The sequence below is a fragment of the Scyliorhinus torazame genome, chromosome 11 (assembly GCF_047496885.1).
Source record: "Scyliorhinus torazame isolate Kashiwa2021f chromosome 11, sScyTor2.1, whole genome shotgun sequence".
In the NCBI taxonomy this organism is placed as follows: Eukaryota; Metazoa; Chordata; class Chondrichthyes; order Carcharhiniformes; family Scyliorhinidae; genus Scyliorhinus; species Scyliorhinus torazame.
In genome coordinates this window covers 145,231,271-145,249,578 of record NC_092717.1, presented here as the reverse complement: position 1 = coordinate 145,249,578, position 18,308 = coordinate 145,231,271, and the positions used below count along the sequence as shown (strand labels likewise).

Sequence of the window (18,308 nt, the reverse complement as noted above, 5' to 3'; positions counted from 1 at the left end):
TCTTCCAACCTCCTTAGCTCGGCTTCAACTTCATGATGTAATGTGTATAGCACTGGCCTGGCTCTGAAGAACTTGGGGCATTGTATCCGGAATGACATATAGCTTGACTTTTACGCCCTTAATCTGGCCCAATTCTTTGTGAAAGATGTCTTTACACCAACTTAAGACACCCTGGAAGACGGCATTAGATATCTTGAAGATTTCCAGCAAGTTGAGCCTAATCTTCTGTAACCAGTCTCTTCCCAACAGATTGGGTCTATGTTTCTTCCATGACAACCAAAAGCAGTTTGGCCTCCTGCCCTCTGTATGCCACTGGGATATTGGCTCTACAGAGAATCTTCAAAATCTCCCTGGTGTAGGTTAAACGTTTGACTGCAGTACTCTTCAAGCTGAATGATTCCGTTCCTGCACAAAGATATTGGAAAGTCTGCTCACCCACTAGGGTCACTGAAGCCCCGGTGGCGACTTCCATTTTGAGGGTTTTGTCCTGTACCCGTAAGACAATTTTAATCGGTGCCGTCTTATTCAAATCAGGGTAATTTGACAAGGTGTGTTGGCGGAGAATTTGTATTAGCTGCCTTTCATGTGGGGCATCTTCCCTCTTAATTACGACTCAGCTACAAAAACTCAGACTTAATTGGAGTTGACATCAAGTCGGTTTTTCAAGCTTGTACCAACGCATGTCGGGAGAAACCGAGAGGCAGACTCAAGGTAACTCTCGTTATGCACAAACACCACATGGCATATATACATTTCAAAAAACTTATCAATTGGTTTCAGACATTAACCATCATGACTCACTTGTTCACTTTCTCCAACTACAGTGACACATTTGTTCCTAATCTTTTGAGGCCGTGTTAACAGTTTTCTGGGTAGTGGCCAGTTCACCTATTCTTTCTGCTATTCATCCCTGTGTTTGGTGCTTAATCTTGCTCAACTGACCTTAATCTTGCTCATGTCCGTTGCTATGGTACTGTGAGTTGTTTGCTGTTTCAACCCTCACAATTCCTAATCTTCTGACTCCCTGTGTTCTTATTCCCTTTCTGGCCCCCTGGCTTTCTGCTCCTTCTTGTACTATCTCAATAGTTTTTGTCAAGTCATGCTAATACATGCAAGTAGCTTCATTAAGTATTTTAACTAATTTTGTTAGCTTCATATCTCATTAATGCTTTGGTTAATATATTGTAGCTTATTTACCACTAATTTCCTGTTCCCTTCTTCAAGGTGGATTTAAAATTGCCTTAGTTGTAGAAGACAGAGGGTGATGACAGAAGGCTATTTTAGTGACTGGAAGCCAGTGATCAGTGGCATACCATAGGGATTTGTGATGGGTCCCCTAGTGTTCGTCATTTATATAAATGACACAGATGACTATGTGGGGGTAGGATCAGTAAGTTTGTGGATGACACAAAGATTGGCCAGGTGGTTAACAATGAGGTTGAGTGTCTTGGGTTGCAGGACGATATCGACGGGATGGTCAAATGGGCAGAAAATGGCAGATGGAATTTAACCCTGAAAGGGTAGTTGACACACTTTGGGAGGAGTAATGTGACAAAGAAGTATTTAATGAATGGCATAACACTGGGAAGTTCCAAGCAACAAAGGGACCTGGGTGTATTTGTCCATAGATCTCTGAAGGCAGAAGGGCAGGTTAATAGGGTGGTGAAAAAGGCACATGGGACACTCGTTTTATCAATCGAGGCATAGATTACAAAAACAGGGAGGTCATGATGGAGCTGTATAGAACTTTGGTGAGGCCACATCTGGAGTACTGTGTGCAATTCTGGTCGCCACATTATACAAAGTATGTAGTTGCATTGGCGAGGGTGCAGAGAAGATTCACCAGAATGTTCCCTGGGATGGAACATTTAAGTTATGAAGAGAGGTTTGATAGGCTTGGGTTGTTTTCACTGGAGCAAAGAGTGAGGGCGACCTGATTGAAGCGTGCAAGATTATTAGGGACATTGACAGGGTGGATAGGGAGCAGCTGTTCCCCTTAGTTGAAGGGTAAGTCACAATTAGACACAAGTTCAAGGTGAGGGGCAGGAGGTTTAGGGGGGGATTTGAGGAAAATCTTTTTTACCCAGAGAGTAGTGACGGTCTGGAATACACTGCATGGGAGGGTAGTAGAGGCGGGTTGCTTCACATCCTTTTAAAAAGTATCTGGAAGAGCACTTGGCACATCATAACTTTCAAGGCTATGGGCCAAGTGCTCAGAAGTGGGATTAGGTATGAAGGTTAGGTGGTTTTCACTTGTCGGTGCAGACTCAATGGGCCGAAGGGCCTCTTCTGCACTGTGTGATTCTGTAATTCTGTGAATTGGATTGCATTCTACCAAAGAATTACATGCTCTTATTCAGAGCTCTCCTCCATTTTGTTCTGTGGATCTGTTGCTGTTGCTTTTGCATTGGAGTGCTTTGCCTTCACTACATTGTGCCCCCTTCACTACATTGGAAGCACATCAGAACTCCCGAGCATGACAGGTCTCCTGGGGTGGACCAGCCTCCACAAGGACAGCAGTTCACCTGGGATTCGGGTTGGTGCTCCGACTCCTTCCTATTCCTTGGGGTCCGGTCCGGTTCCATCCATATACTATGCATGATGTAAACCTGATCGATAGTCAAGAGTGGACATAGATAAGTAGTGACAAATGATTGGTAAATGCAAATTTCTTATAACCGAATCTGAAGTATATCCATCAGTACAACCTTTAAATCCGCACTCTTTGGAACCCCAACTTGGAATGTCATTAGCTTGTGTTTTTGCTTTGTAATAAAGGTCTCGTTTGTAACTCGTTTGTTTGGTTTCTCGTGGATGGGAGAGTGAAGTACACTAAAGCCGAATAGCTGTACACTTTTCCCGCAACGAAGGGATCAGCAACAAGGGCAGGGTGGTGGCTCTCAGTGGGATGTTAGATGCTAAGCTATATATGTAGTAACTTTAAAGTGCCTCATACGTAGATTCATTCCGTATAATTTTTCTAATCAACTGGCACTTGGCTTTCCTGGCCCTGATGCTCGCGCCAATAGGTTAGCCAAATACAATCACTGTTTCAAATGTTTGGAACAATAGAGCATCAAAGAGAGATTCCAGATGGGTCAAACAGAATGAGAAATGCACACACCAACCTACTGAAAGCAATGTGGGCACCGCTGGCCAGGCCAGCATTTATTGCCCATCTCTAATTGCCCTTGAATTGAGTGGCTTGGTCAGCCATTTCAGAGGACGTTTAAGAGACACATGCAGGGGCAGCACGGTGGCGCAGTGGTTAGCACTGCTGCCTCACGGCGCCGAGGTCCTAGGTTCGATCCTGGCTCTGGGTCACTGTCCGTGTGGAGTTTGCACATTATCCCCGTGTTTGCGTACGTTTCGCCCCCACAACACAAAGATGTGCAGGGTCGGTGGATTGGCCACGCTAAATTGCCCCTTAATTGGAAAAATGAATTGGGTACTCTAAATTATTTTTTTTTAAAAGAGACACATGTAGGCCAGACCAGGTAAGCATGACTTGATGACCATATGGGTTTTTACAACAATCGTTGATGATAGTTGTCACGGTCACTATTACAGAGTTGAGCTTTCAATTCCAGATTTATCAAATAAATTTAAATTTGAACCCATATCCCCAGAGCAGCATGGGCCTCTGGATTGCTACTGCTTTGTCCACAGCACCACCTTCTTCTCAAAGAGTGTGAAACAATGTTCCTAGGCAGAGTAATCATGGATTTGTTCCTGGGATTAATTTATGAGCTTTACATGTTGCAATTTGTCCCCTTTGAAACTCTGCAAATCAAGACACGCTGGAACAATGGATACTGATTATAAGGGCACGATTCACGATTCACCCAAAAGGGAACAAAGTCCCCTAACAAGCGTGTTTAGTTGAAATGAAAAATGAAATGAGAATCGCTTATTGTCAAAGTAGGCTTCAAATGAAGTTACTGTGAAAAGCCCCTAGTCGCCACATTCCGGAACCTGTTCGGGGAGGCTGGTTCGGGAATTGAACCGTGCTGTTGGCCTGCCTTGGTCTGTTTTCAAAGCCAGTGATTTAGCCCTGTGCTAAACCAGCCCCTAACCCAGTTGCATGTTTCTCGCCATTCGCAGTCCCGGGAAACACATGGCTATTCAACGCGACTCACATTGCATAAGGGCCTGAACGGGGAATGCGTGGCTAAGGCCACACACAGCCCGGTTTTTAAGAGTGTAACACATTTTTTAATAATGTTCATTCTGCCACAGGTTTACAGTTTTTATTTAAGAGGTTATCCTGAACTGAAATGAGTGAAGATCTTAGGAAAGAAGCTCACTAGTCTCCAAAAAGTTGCCTTCAACATCAGCCTTGATAGCTCTGTCTCATTGAACTCTACATTGGATCCTATTATGGCTGGAAAATATGATGGAACAAACTGTACCAGAATTTAATAATTAATAATGTATTTATAATACTCAAATATTGTAAAAAATATTTTATTAAATTGCTATGCTTTTCTTTCAACATGTACAGTTACACTGACATGGGTAATATATGATAAATAATGAGATGGGCAACTAATGACAGTTGCACAGCAGGAGGTTCTTGTATCAAAATAACAATGATGTGGAGATGCTATTCACACAGTTTTGGGGGGCAGGGTTAATTCTCGCCACTACACTGCATCTGCAGTTTTAGCTGCACTGCTGTCAGTGACACCTCATAAAGGCCACTTACCTCCCCAAGTGTATTAGAGAAACAGCAAAGCAAAGGAAGATTTACATCTGGGTCCTTTTGTCATGCACTTCCAGCTGTGGCTTAAGAATGCCATAGATGAAGGCTTAGAAATCAGGTAGCCTGCTCTCCTATTAGCTATTATCGATACGTGGCATATTGAAACTATGTGCACAGATTTCAAAGCCTTATTTGAAACACAACTGAATAGTTAAAAATTGAAATGAAAATATTTTTAAGCAAAGGGCCATAATTTACTTTAGCAGATCATTTAGCAGTACCTAGCATTAATTAGTCCTTGCACATTTAGGCTTTTACATTTTTTGCTTGGCAAACTGCTGGAAACACGAACTGATAATGTTGCAGCAAGGGAACTGGGCACCTGGGACATGAGCAAACAGAGCATGCAGCAGTGTATATCCTTAACAAATCAAACTAAAGGATCATGAAATTAACAGCCCAAGCACTGAGGAGGAAGAGTAAGTTAGAGTAGGCGAATTCAATGTGAAAACAGGAAGGGAGTGTGAGACAGACTGCATTGAGAGAGAGAGAGAAAAACGAGACACAAAGAAAAAGTAAAACAATTTTAATTTTCAATTTAATTTTTTTAAATCTTCAACAATATTTTAAATTCCACACTTGTGCTAGTCAATTTTCATTGCCAAAGAAGCAATGATTGACATTAAGTCACACATCTATCATGCTGTGAAAAAATACTTACTGAAATTTTAATAGATTTAAATTTTTGTGGTGTGTTTAGTTCATATCTACCAGGCAACAACAGCAACTTGACATATTTTGAAGGAGCGGGGTGGGTGTGGCTTGGGGCAGCCAGTGGAATACCATTTCTTGTGAATGATGTGGAGATGCCGGCGTTGGACTGGAGTGAGCACAGTAAGAAGCCTTACTACACCAGGTTAAAGTCCAACAGGTGTGTTAGGAATCTTTGACTTTGTCTATATATATATATGTTTCTGGAACCCACCTCTTCATTCACCTGAGGAAGGAGCAGTGCTCCGAAAGCTAGTGACTTGAAACAAACCTGTTGGACTTTAACGTGGTGTTGTAAGACTTCTTACTATTTTTTGTGAAGGTAATGATGGAAAAGTACAACTTGGACAGCAATATTCGGTTCTATTTTAACTGCTACTTGTCTGAAGTCTTGTTCTATTTGCACATTAAATAATGAGCAGAGCCATTACCCTCATAATTAGTTTGACAACAAAGTTTGGCCCATTTTTCTTCTGGCTCCTTTAAAATGATTATTCAGGGCAATTGTTGTTAAAGAAACAGAATAACCATTCCAAATGTTATTACGTGGTTCCTGATGAACCGTTGGTTGCCAGGCTCTTCATAAACATGCTAGATTCATGGATCGATTCATAGATGTTTACACAGCACAGAAGGAGGCATTTGGCCCTTCATGTCCATGCCGATCAATAATTAGCTTTAAGTGGACATCACCATTTGATCTACTTGAACCAAGGAACCGGCTCCCAGATCACATAATAAACCAAAGCCTTGGAATCACTGCTGTCAATTGGTGAGGCAAGATCTACAATATCTGGTCAATCATGAGGGATATTCCCAAGACGACAGTTCAGATGGAACAGACTGAATGGTGCCTTTTACCAAAGAGATAATAGAACAACACTTCCACATGCAGCTCAACATTAAACTATTTTGTTTTGATACACCATATAATATTCTTGAGTTCAAATTTTTTCTTAAATATTACAATGGAATGATTAATATTTGATATATAACTTTCAGAACATTTTGATTAAAATTAATTGATCACAGTTTGAAATAACTATATCTTTTGCTTCTAAGTTATTGCACACTTTAATTTATAATTATCTATTGCTAATAGATATATAAAAGATTCTTTCAGATTATTCCAGTGCGACTGATATTCCAGTGAGAGCTATTGCCTTTTTTAAAAATCTATGATGATTGGTTTGATTTGCAAATCTTTGACAGGCATTTCTTCCTTAAAGCTGCAGTAAACAGAGAGAAATCAGAGGTCAGAGTATTTCTCCATAAAATATACCAAAAAAACTTCAACAAAGATAACATGATGGGAGTCATTCCATGATCAGGTACACTCAGCACAAAGCAAACCCCAGAGGGACCATGTCTCCTGTTTGCATTGAAGTCCAATTTTCCAGCCATTGGGATTATCTTTTCCCGCTGGCAGAGCACCCACACCCCAGGATTCCCGGCGGTGTGGGCTGGCTTCAATGGAAAATCCCATTGACAAGGGGTGGGAAGATAAAATCCGGCTGACGGTGAACGGCGTGCCACCGAGAAACACTGGGCCGAGGGCCTGAGAATCCCGCCCCTGCTTTCCTACCACCGCCATTCGAACTGATCTGGCTCTCCATCCTCCAACATACCGAATTTAAAATCTCTATCCTCATCTTCAGAATCCTTCACAGCCCAGCCCACCCCATTTCTACAACTCCCATAGGCTCTCATCTACAAACCTGCACCCTTTAATTCACTGACTCTGGTGCAACTCACTCATTTTACCCCATTGTTGGTGGAAGAGCTTTCAGCTGTTTAAATTCCCTACCTAACAACTGCCTCACCCCCCCCCCCCCACTGCCCCACTGCCCTCTTGCCCCAGTTTTCATTTCTCTATCCATTTCTAAAAACCCGACTAACCCCTAGCCATGCATCAAACATCATTATACTTACATTTCAGCAGAGAAAAATGCTTTGTGATCTGGCAGATGTCAGTTTTTTGTGTCAGGTACCAGGAGTAGTAATCAGTGCAATACCTGAACATTCAGTTAAAATTGATGTTTAATTTACAGTCAGCAACAATTATATACTTTTTAAACCTTTGCAGAAATAAAACAGTAACAGGAATAATTGGCAAAAAAAGACAATCATTACAAATAAATGTACTCATCCCATTAAACCTTTAACACATAATTAGCAGTCAAGATACAAACATTTGAACCTTAATTACTAAGATAACCCCAGGGTGGCTCTGGCGAAGAATTCGGGTAAGATGTCAGGGTTGGGTTAATGGGGAAGGCCTACGTCAAAGTGAGTTCTCAGTTTACCAAGGAAATTTCACTCCTTTAAGCTGTCAGCCAACTTATGGCACCCAAGAGCTGACAGTCCTACAAAGGCTTTGAAACCTGTAACAAGCAGTCTGCTGGGCAGTTCAGGGACAGACATTTTGGAAAAGAAGATTTTCACTGGATCCTTCCACATTCTTCCTTTCCACTGCAGCATGTTGTACTCATGGAGAAAATGTCTCCAGGTGCTTCAGAAGAACATTGCCAAACAAAATTTAAATAAGCCACATGATGAGATGTCAGGACAGGTGACTGAAAGATTGGTAAAGAGATAGGTTTATACAAGGTTAGGGAGGAAATTCCAGAGCTTCGGGCCGAGGCATCTGAAGCCACAACTGACAATAGTGGAGAAATAAAAATAAGAATGCACAAGAGGCCAGAAGTGGAGGAGTAGGGATATCTTGGGAGTGTCACAAGAATAGAGGAGGCAACAGTCAGGGAGGGGCGAGACCATGAAGGGATGTTTAAAATAAAAGAATTTGAAAATCAGCCATGGGCAGACTGGTAGGTCGACCAGCACAGGGGTAATGAAGGAACAGCAGCCACAGGTGAGGTGCCTGAAGATTGGAGAGTGGCGAATGTTGTGCCCTTGTTTAAGAAGGGCAGCAGGGAAAAGCCTGGGAACTACAGACCGGTGAGCCTAACGTCTGTAGTAGGTAAGTTGCTAGAAGGTATTCTGAGAGACAGGATCTACAAGCATTTAGAGAGGCAAGGACTGATTCGGGGCAGTCAGCATGGCTTTGTGCGTGGAAAATCATGTCTCACAAATTTGATTGAGTTTTTTGAGGGGGTGACCAAGAAGGTAGATGAGGGCAGTGCAGTAGACGTTGTCTACATGGACTTTAGCAAAGCCTTTGACAAGGTACCGCATGGTAGGTTGTTGCAGAAGGTTAAAGCTCACGGGATCCAGGGTGAGGTTGCCAATTAGATTCAAAATTGGCTGGACGACAGAAGGCAGAGGGTGGTTGTAGAGGGTTGTTTTTCAAACTGGAGGCCTGTGACCAGTGGTGTGCCTCAGGGATCGGTGCTGGGTCCACTGTTATTTGTGATTTATATTAATGATTTGGATGAGAATTTAGGAGGCATGATTAGTAAGTTTGCAGATTACACCAAGATTGGTGGCACAGTGGATAGTGAAGAAGGTTATCTAGGATTGCAACGGGATCTTGATCAATTAGGCCAGTGGGCCGACGAATGGCAGATGGAGTTTAATTTAGATAAATGTGAGGTGATGCATTTTGGCAGATCGAATCAGGCCAGGACCTACTCAGTTAATGGTATGGCATTGGGGAGAGTTATAGAACAAAGAGATCTAGGAGTACAGGTTCATAGCTCCTTGAAGGTGGAGTCGCAGGTGGACAGGGTGGTGAAGAAGGCATTCGGCATGCTTGGTTTCATTGGTCAGAACATTGAATACAGGAGTTGGGACGTCTTGTTGAAGTTGTACAAGACATTGGTACGGCCACACTTGGAATACTGTGTGCAGTTCTGGTCACCCTATTATAGAAAGGGTATTATTAAACTAGAAAGAGTGCAGAAAAGATTTACTAGGGTGTTGCCGGGACTTGATCGTTTGAGTTATAAGGAGAGGCTGGATAGACTGGGACTTTTTTCCCTGGAGCGTAGGAGGCTTAGGGGTGATCTTATAGAGGTCTATAAAATAATGAGGGGCATAGATAAGGTAGATAGTCAACATCTTTTCCCAAAGGTAGGGGAGTCTAAAACTAGAGGGCATAGGTTTAAGGTGAGAGGGGAGAGATTCAGAAGGGCCCAGAGGGGCAATTTCTTCACTCAGAGGGTAGTGAGTGTCTGGAATGGGCTGCCAGAGGTAGTAATAGAGGCGGGTACAATTGTGTCTTTTAAAAAGCATTTAGATAGTTACATGGGTAAGATGGGTATAGAGGGTTATGGGCCAAGTGCGGGCAACTGGGACTAGCTTAATGGTAAAAACTGGGCGGCATGGACTGGTTGGGCCGAAGGGCCTGTTTCCATGCTGTAAACTTCTATGATTCTATGATTCTATGAACAGCACTTGTGTGAGTTAAAAAACAGAGGGTGGAATTTCCTGGCTGTTCATGCCAGCGAGATATTTTGCTCCCACAGATGGCGCATCCCCGTTTGCAAGTTTCCCGGCGATGAGGGGTGCATTCAATGGGAATTCCCGTTGACAACAGTGGGAACAGAAAGTCCCACTGGCAGGCTGCCTCCACCACTGAAACTATGCGGCGAGTAGTTCGGTAAATCCTGCCCAGAGTTTTGAATGAAGTTTACAGGAGGTGCAAGATGAGAAACTGGCAAGGATAGCCTGGGGGGGGGGGGGGGGGGGTGCTGACGTCCCCAGCTGCAACTTGGAAGGAGCCAGTGGTATTAAAGTTTAGAATGCACAAGGGAGTGTCACTCATTCATGGCTTTCTTAGCAAATTAATTGTGTTGAAGGCAGAACTCAAACCATTGTAGAATCTCATGGGCCGGGTAATTGATTTTCTTTTGACACTTTCTCAATCTCCTTTGCTCCCTTTTGATCTCCCACTCAAGAGTGAAAACAGAGGAATTTGCATAGTGAAATCCATATAGTATACTTGTCTGGTCAGGAGCCAAGAACATGTTGGTGACTAGATGGTCCTTCATTCTGGTATTTTATATTGTAGTTCAGTGGCTCCCTAAAACAATATAAACTCCCCTAAAGTGAACAGTGAGGCCTGTGATATGGATAAAGGTTATTCAGACAGAGACTCTTTTAATGGACTGGGTGAATTAAAACAAATATTTATTTCCAGGATGTGAACATCACTGACAAGACCAGCATTTATTACCCATCCCCAATCGCCTTTGAGAGGGTGATGGTCTGCCATCTTCTAATCACTGCAGTCCATGTGAAGGTTCTCATGTGCCTATTGGTAAGGAATTCCAGGATTTTGACCCAGTGACAACGAAGGAACAGCGATATATCTCCAAGTAGGGTTGGTGTATGACATGGAAGACATCCTGAAGGAGATGGTGTTTCCATACCACTGTTGTCCTTTTAAGTTGTAGAGGTTGTGGATTTGGAAGGTACTGTTGACAGAGTCTTGATGAGTTGCTGCAGTGCATTGGTGTTGGAGAGAGTGTCTGTTTAACATGGTGGGTAGACTGCTGATCCAGAAAGGTGCCTTGTCCTGGATGATGTCAGGTTTTTGGAGAGTTGCTAGAACTGCACTCATCCAGCATATGCAGAGCATTCCATCATGCTCCTGACAGGTGCCCTATAGATGGAAGATAGGTTTTGCAGAGTCAGAAATTGAGCCACTCACTGCAAAGTCTGACCTGATTTTGTGTCCATGATGTATATGCGGCTAATCCAGTTGCGTTTCTGGTTAGTGGTGATCCCAGACCCTCAAGGAGTTGATGGGTGAACGGGGATGTGGGGGTGGGGTGGTTGGAGGGTAGAGGGGATTCAATAATTGTAAAGCCATTGACTATCAAGATGACATCGTTAGACTCGCTCTCCCTTCTTGAAGATGGTCATTGCCTGGCACTTGTGTGGATCAAATGTTTCCTGCCACATATTAGCCCAAGTCTGTTGTCCAAGTCTTGTTGCATGCTAAGGAATACCTCAGCATCTGGGGAGTTGTGAATGGTGCTGAACATTGTGCAATCAACAGCGAATATCCCCACTTCTAACCTTATGATGGAGAAATGATCATTGATGGAGCAGCTGAAGATGGTTGGGCCTAAAACTCTGCCCAGAGAAACTCCTGCAGCAATGTTCTTGGACTGTGATGATTGAAGTTCAACAACCACAACCATTGTCCTTTGTGCTCGGTATGACACCAATCAGTGGAAATCCTTCTCCCTGATTCACACTAACTTCAGTTTTACTCAGGGCCCTTGTCAATATACTGGTCAATTGCTGCCTTGATATCAAGGGCAGTCACTCTCACCTCACTTCTGGCATGCAGCTCATATATCCAGCTTTTGACCAAAACTCTAATGAAATCTGGAGGCAGATATTCATAGAATCAGCACTTCTGGCTGAAGATTGCTGGCGATCATTCCGCCATATCTTTTGCACTTACATGCGGGGTTCCACCATCACTGTGGATGGGACTGTTCATGAGCCTTCTGCCCCCTATTACTTGCTTAAATGGCTACCACCTATCCTTTCTTAATCTGGCAGAACTTTGATCTGATCAGTTGGTTGTGGGATCTGTTATGAAATTCAACTTACCTTGGAGATGAGAGCTTAAGTCAGCAACTTCAACTCCAGATGGATCTTGGAACCTGTTGAATCCGCGGTAGGCAGAATGCATAGGCGGAAGTAGAAATTATAGGACAAGGTTTATTTTGATACAATTACAATACTCCTCCACTCCCCAAAGGGTCTCCTTTCCCAACCTGCAGCTAGGCCGGGGTTTTTATACAACTGGGGCTTTCCTTGCAAACGGAAAACCACGACCCCTTAAAGGGGAAGGCTTTCCTGCCTTAAAGGGGAAGTTCATATTCCAGGGAGGTGACTGGATATCATATGTTCTTGATCCCGGGACCTCCATTAGGGTTATAATATCCTCCCCCCTCCCCCAACGTCTAGAGCAACGTCCACATCCATGGGTAAGTACGTTGGGCCTTTCGATCGTTTCACCTGTGGATGAAGTGCAGGCGCCATTCTCGCAGCGTCAGAAGGAGTATATTGGACCAGGGAGTGCCTGTACGTGACGAACGTCTGGGTGGTGGTAGCAATGCCGATGTGGCCACAGGAGCCGGCATGGGCACCTCCAGCAGTGGCAGAATGTCCATCTCGGTTTCTGGGTCGGGGCTAGGCGATTTTTTTGTCCGGCATCTCGGTTGCCTCAAAAATGAAATCAAACATTGCTGCAGGGGTTTATCTGGGCAGAGTTTTAGGCCCAACCATCTTCAGCTGCTCCATCAATGATCACATCTCCAGCATAAGGGTTTAAACTAATGTAGCAGGGGGATGGGAACCGCTGCAGGAAGTTGGAAGGTAGTAAAACAGGGACAGAAACAAAAGGTAGTAAAGGGGAAAGTGTGAGGCAGAGAAGCCATAGTCAAAAATCAAAAAGGGCGACAGTACAAGGTACAGTGACTGAGGGGAGCTCAGTGAATAGGACCAGTAATACGAAAAGGAATAAAACGGGAAGTAAATACATAATGGTAAGCGACGCGGCAGGTTGTTACATGAAGATATGGGTTCAACGACAAGGAAAATTAGGAGAAACGTTAAGAGGAAAAATAACTTCGGAGAGGTTACTGATCGAGGTGTTAAGATTCAGAACAGAGGTAGAAAAGCCAACATAAGTGTACTTTACCTGAATGCTCATAGTATTCGGAATAAGGTAAATGAGTTGATGGCGCAAATCATCATGAATGATTATGATTTAGTGGCCATTACAGAAACATGGTTAAAGGATGGTCACGACTGGGAGTTAAATATCCAAGGGTATCAGACTATACGAAAGGACAGAGTGGATGGTAAGGGAGGTGGTGTAGCTCTGTTATTTAAGGATGACATCCGGGCAATAGTAAGGGATGACATCGGTGCTATGGAGGATAAGGTTGAATCCATTTGGGTGGAAATCAGGAATAGTAAGGCGAAAAAGACACTGATAGGAGTAATCTATAGGCCACCAAATAGTAACATTATGGTGGGGCAGGCAATAAACAAAGAAATAACTGATGCATGTAGAAATGGTACAGCAGTTATCATGGGGGATTTTAATCTACATGTCGATTGGTTTAACCAGGTCGGTCAAGGCAGCCTTGAGGAGGAGTTTATAGAATGTATCCGCGATAGTTTCCTAGAACAGTATGTAATGGAACCTATGAGGGAACAAGCGGTCCTAGATCTGATCCTGTGTAATGAGACAGGATTGATTCATGATCTCATCGTTAGGGATCCTCTCGGAAGGAGCGATCACAATATGATGGAATTTAAAATGCAGATGGAGGGTGAGAAGGTAAAATCAAACACTAGTGTTTTGTGCTTAAACAAAGGAGATTACAATGGGATGAGAGAAGAACTAGCTAAGGTAGACTGGGAGCAAAGACTTTATGGTGAAACAGTGGAGGAACAGTGGAGAACCTTCCAAGCGATTTTTCACACTGCTCAGCAAAGGTTTATACCAACAAAAAGGAAGGACGGTAAAAAGAGGGAAAATCGACCATGGATATCTAAGGAAATAAGGGAGAGTATCAAATTGAAGGAAAAAGCATACAAAGTAGCAAAGACTAGTGGGAGACTAGAGGACTGGGAAATCTTTAGGGGGCAACAGAAAGCTACTAAAAAAGCTATAAAGAAGAGTAGGATAGATTATGAGAGTAAACTTGCTCAGAATATCAAAACAGATTGTAAAAGTTTCTACAAATATATAAAACAACAAAGAGTGGCTAAGGTAAATATTGGCCCTTTAGAGGTGAGAAGGGAGATTTAATAATGGGAGATGAGGAAATGGTTGAGGAACTGAACAGGTTTTTTGGGTCGGTTTTCACAGTGGAAGACACAAAAAACGTGCCAGTGACTGATAGAAATGAGGCTATGACAGGTGAGGACCTTGAGAGGATTGTTATCACTAAGGAGGTAGTGATGGGCAAGCTAATGGGGCTAAAGGTAGACAAGCCTCCTGGCCCTGATGGAATGCACCCCAGAGAGCTAAACGAGATGGCTAGGGAAATTGTAAATGCACTAGTGATAATTTACCAAAATTCACTAGGCTCTGGGGTGGCCCCGGCGGATTGGAAATTAGCAAACGTGACACCACTGTTTAAAAAAGGAGGTAGGCCGAAAGCGGGTAATTATAGGCCAGTGAGCTTAACTTCAGTACTAGGGAAGATGCTGGAATCTATCATCAAGGAAGAAATAGCGAGGCATCTGGATGGAAATTGTCCCATTGGGCAGACGCAGCATGGGTTCATAAAGGGCAGGTCGTGCCTAACTAATTTAGTGGAATTTTTTGAGGACATTACCAGTGCAGTAGATAACAGGGAGCCAATGGATGTGGTATAGCTGGATTTCCAGAAAGCCTTTGACAAGGTGCCACACAAAAGGTTGCTGCATAAGATAAAGATGCATGGCATTAAGGGTAAAGCAGTAGCATGGATAGAGGATTGGTAAATTAATAGAAAGCAAAGAGTGGGATTAATGGGTGTTTCTCTGGTTGGCAATCAGTAGCTAGTGGTGTCCCTCAGGGATCAGTGATGGACCCACAATTGTTCACAATTTACATAGATGATTTGGAGTTGGGGGACAATGTGTCCAGGTTTGCAGACGACACTAAGATGAGTAGTAAAGCAAAAGGTGCAGAGGATACTGGAAGTCTGCAGAGGGATTTGGATCGGCTAAGTGAATGGGCTAGGGTCTGACAGATGGAATACAATGTTGACAAATGTGAGGTTATCCATTTTGGTAGGAATAACAGCAAAAGGGATTATTATTTAAATAAAATATTAAAACATGCTGCTGTGCAGAGAGACCTGGCTGTGCTAGTGCATGAGTCGCAAAAAGTTGGTTTACAGGTGCAACAGGTGATTAAGAAGGCGAATGGAATTTTGTCCTTCATTGCTAGAGGGATGGAGTTTAAGACTAGGGAGGTTATGCTGCAATTGTATAAGGTGTTAGTGAGGCCACACCTGGAGTATTGTGTTCAGTTTTGGTCTGCTTGCTTGAGAAAGGATGTACTGGCACTGGAGGGTGTGCAGAGGAGATTCACTAGGTTAATCCCAGAGCTGAAGGGGTTGGATTACGAGGAGAGGTTGAGTAGACTGGGACTGTACTCGTTGGAATTTAGAAGGATGAGAGGGGATCTTATAGAAACATATAAAATTATGAAGGGAATAGATAGGATAGATGCATGCAGGATGTTTCCACTGGCGGGTGAAAGCAGAACTAGGGGGCATAGCCTCAAAATAAGGGGAAGTAAATTTAGGACTGAGTTTAGGAGGAACTTCTTCACCCAAAGGGTTGTGAATCTATGGAATTCCTTAGCAGTAGAGGGAGCAGTAGAGGCTCCTTCATTAAATGTTTTTAAGATAAAGATAGATAGTTTTTTGAAGAATAAAGGGGTTAAGGGTTATGGTGTTCGGGCCGGAAAGTGGAGCTGAGACCACAAAAGATGAACCATGATCTCACTGAATGGCGGAGCAGGCTCGAGGGGCCAGATGGCTCCTAGTTCTTCTGTTCTTATAAGGTTCGTAATGGGGACATTTGCTGTTGATTGCACAATGTGCAGCAAGGTATCTCCCCAGATGCTAAATCAAATCAAATCAAAATCAAATCAAATCAAGTCAAATCACTGTTGAACCCTTGGCAGCCGGTGGATTCAGGGGCATTGGTGCTGACAGAGATGGCCAGGGCAGTGGTGAAGATGTCTGAATCAACGGCCGGTACTGCGGGAGTATCTGACACACAGCATCAGAGGTGGTCTATGTGGCGATTAGCCTCGCGACCCTGTGCACGTATTTGGTAAGAATCTGGGCCTGTTTTCACCAACACGCCGTCCGGGATCCAAGCGGCCCCTCCACCAAAATTCCAGACATGTACTGCGTCTCCCGATGCGAACTCGCGCAGTGGCCTATGGTGACCTGTGTCTCCCTTGGTTTGGTACTGGGTGCGGTGGACCATTCTGCCAATATCTGGAAGAACGAGACCCAACCTCAGGAAGGTTCTACCCAAACTCCATCAACATATCTCCTGCCCCACCAGAGGTGCAAACACCCTGGACAACTGCTACACGAGCATCAAAGGCACCTCCCGCTCCATTCCACGACCACAGAGGAAACAGACAAAGGTCCCAAAGGGAGAGGAGACAGGGAGGGGCAGAGGTCCTAAAGGGAGAGGAGACAGGGACAGGGAAAAGTTCCAAAGGGGGAGGAGACGGGGAGAGGCGGCAGTCCTAAAGGAAGAGGAGACAGGGACAGGGAAAAGTCCCAAAGGGGAGGAGACAGGGACATGGAAAGGCCCCATAGTGGGAGGAGACAGGGACATAGAAAGGACCCAAAGGGGGAGGAGACAGGGAGAGGACCAAAAGGGAGAAGAGACTGGGAGGGGGAAACAGGGAAAGGCCCAATGGGAGAGGGGACAAGGAGAGTCACAAATGCAACATCCTAGAGAGGGGACAGGGAAAGGTGCCAATTTAGTTAAAAAGTGAAGAGCAGAGAAATAGGCTGCAAACAAGAAAGGGGATGTGGGGAGCAAACGTTGAAGCAGGTACAAAGGTAGGCCTGGTCATTTAAGAGGACTCAGGAGAAACCCCTGCTTATCAATGAAGGCTCGGGCGAAGCCCTAAAAATCCAAGAAGTCAATGGGAGGTTGGTGGCTATGTGCTGTGCACCTTAGGGGGCCTTTGAGTCAGTAGAGCTCTGCGTGGTTGAAGTGCTGAACTTGTGCTTGTAAGTTGGTGCTTGGGTGAATACCCGAGAATCCAGGGGAATGGAATCTCCGGTGATGAGATTGAAATCTTGGAGGTGAGTCATCGTTGATGATGTCAGATTTGGAATGTCTTTTGGAGAGAATTCCAAGAGGTCCTCGAAGGTGAGGATTCAGTGATATTGGTTGACTCACAGTGTTACTGATGTCTGGGTGGGTTGGTGAAAAATCCATGGAATCTGTTATGGTCACATTTGGCAGTCATTGCGCATCATGGTGTGTTTGACCAGTTTGCCTGTTAATTTGCATGTACTCGTAGTAACCCTGAATGTTAGAGTATAAGATAGATATTGTAAATTGTTTTTTTTCTTGCCTTGTATTGTAACGTTTATTCTTGTTTGTTCAAAACCTGTGGAATCTTGTGGCTTAATTCGCTGAGCAAGCACCTTGAATCTCAAACTTTGTCTTCCTTAAACAAAAGGTCCCAAATAAATCTAACCAAAATTTGAGGTGTCTGTTTAAGGATCATAACAGATCACCTAGCTCTACCTATGGCATGCTGTTTTGCTGTTTATCAACAAGACTGAGGTTTTTTGAGAGTCGCAAATGTTACACTGATGAAAACACTATGGTCGGACCTTTCCAGCACTGGTGTGGTTGGTCTTGCTATGGCGGATGCAATGAACCAGCCAAAAATCCATTGACTCCAAAGGGACCAGAAGATCCTGCCAACGGATGGGGCCGTAAAATCCCACCCGATAAATTTAGGGTAGTAATGTCAAAAATCTCTATGCCTTTTATTATCCATCTTATTTGAGTTTTTGAAAATATAAATTATTTGTTTCCAATTAAGGGGCAATTTAGCGTGGCCAATCCAACTACCCTGCACATGTTTGGGTTGTGGGGGTGAGACCCACGCAGACATGGGGAAAATGTGCAAACTCCACACAGACCGTGACCTAGGCTGAGATCGAACCCGGGTCTTCGGCGCAGTAGGCAGCAGTGCTAACCACTGCACCACCCTTTATTTGAGGGTTTGTATCCTTCCAAATTATATTTTGGATATTTTATGAAATGCATTGTTAAAATCCAGTGCACATTTCGCCAGGCTGCATCCCAATTTTGTGTCAGAAATGAATAGCACAATGAAATA

At 43.8% G+C, this 18,308-nt stretch overlaps 1 protein-coding gene across 2 annotated transcripts in view; it reads right to left on the bottom strand.

Annotated features, from left to right (window-relative positions):
• Positions 1 to 5,281: 5,281 nt before the first annotated feature.
• The window catches only part of LOC140386018 (HERV-H LTR-associating protein 1), a 113,541-nt gene continuing 100,514 nt past the window's right edge, over positions 5,282 to 18,308 (bottom strand). For both annotated transcript variants that reach the window (XM_072468632.1, XM_072468633.1), the window contains exons 12-13: positions 7,409 to 7,491; positions 5,282 to 6,705 (exon numbers count right to left, since the gene is read on the bottom strand). In XM_072468632.1, coding sequence (XP_072324733.1) covers positions 6,653 to 6,705; positions 7,409 to 7,491 — 136 coding nt within the window. In that variant the 3' untranslated portion in view covers positions 5,282 to 6,652. The remainder of the gene's footprint in view (positions 6,706 to 7,408; positions 7,492 to 18,308) is intronic.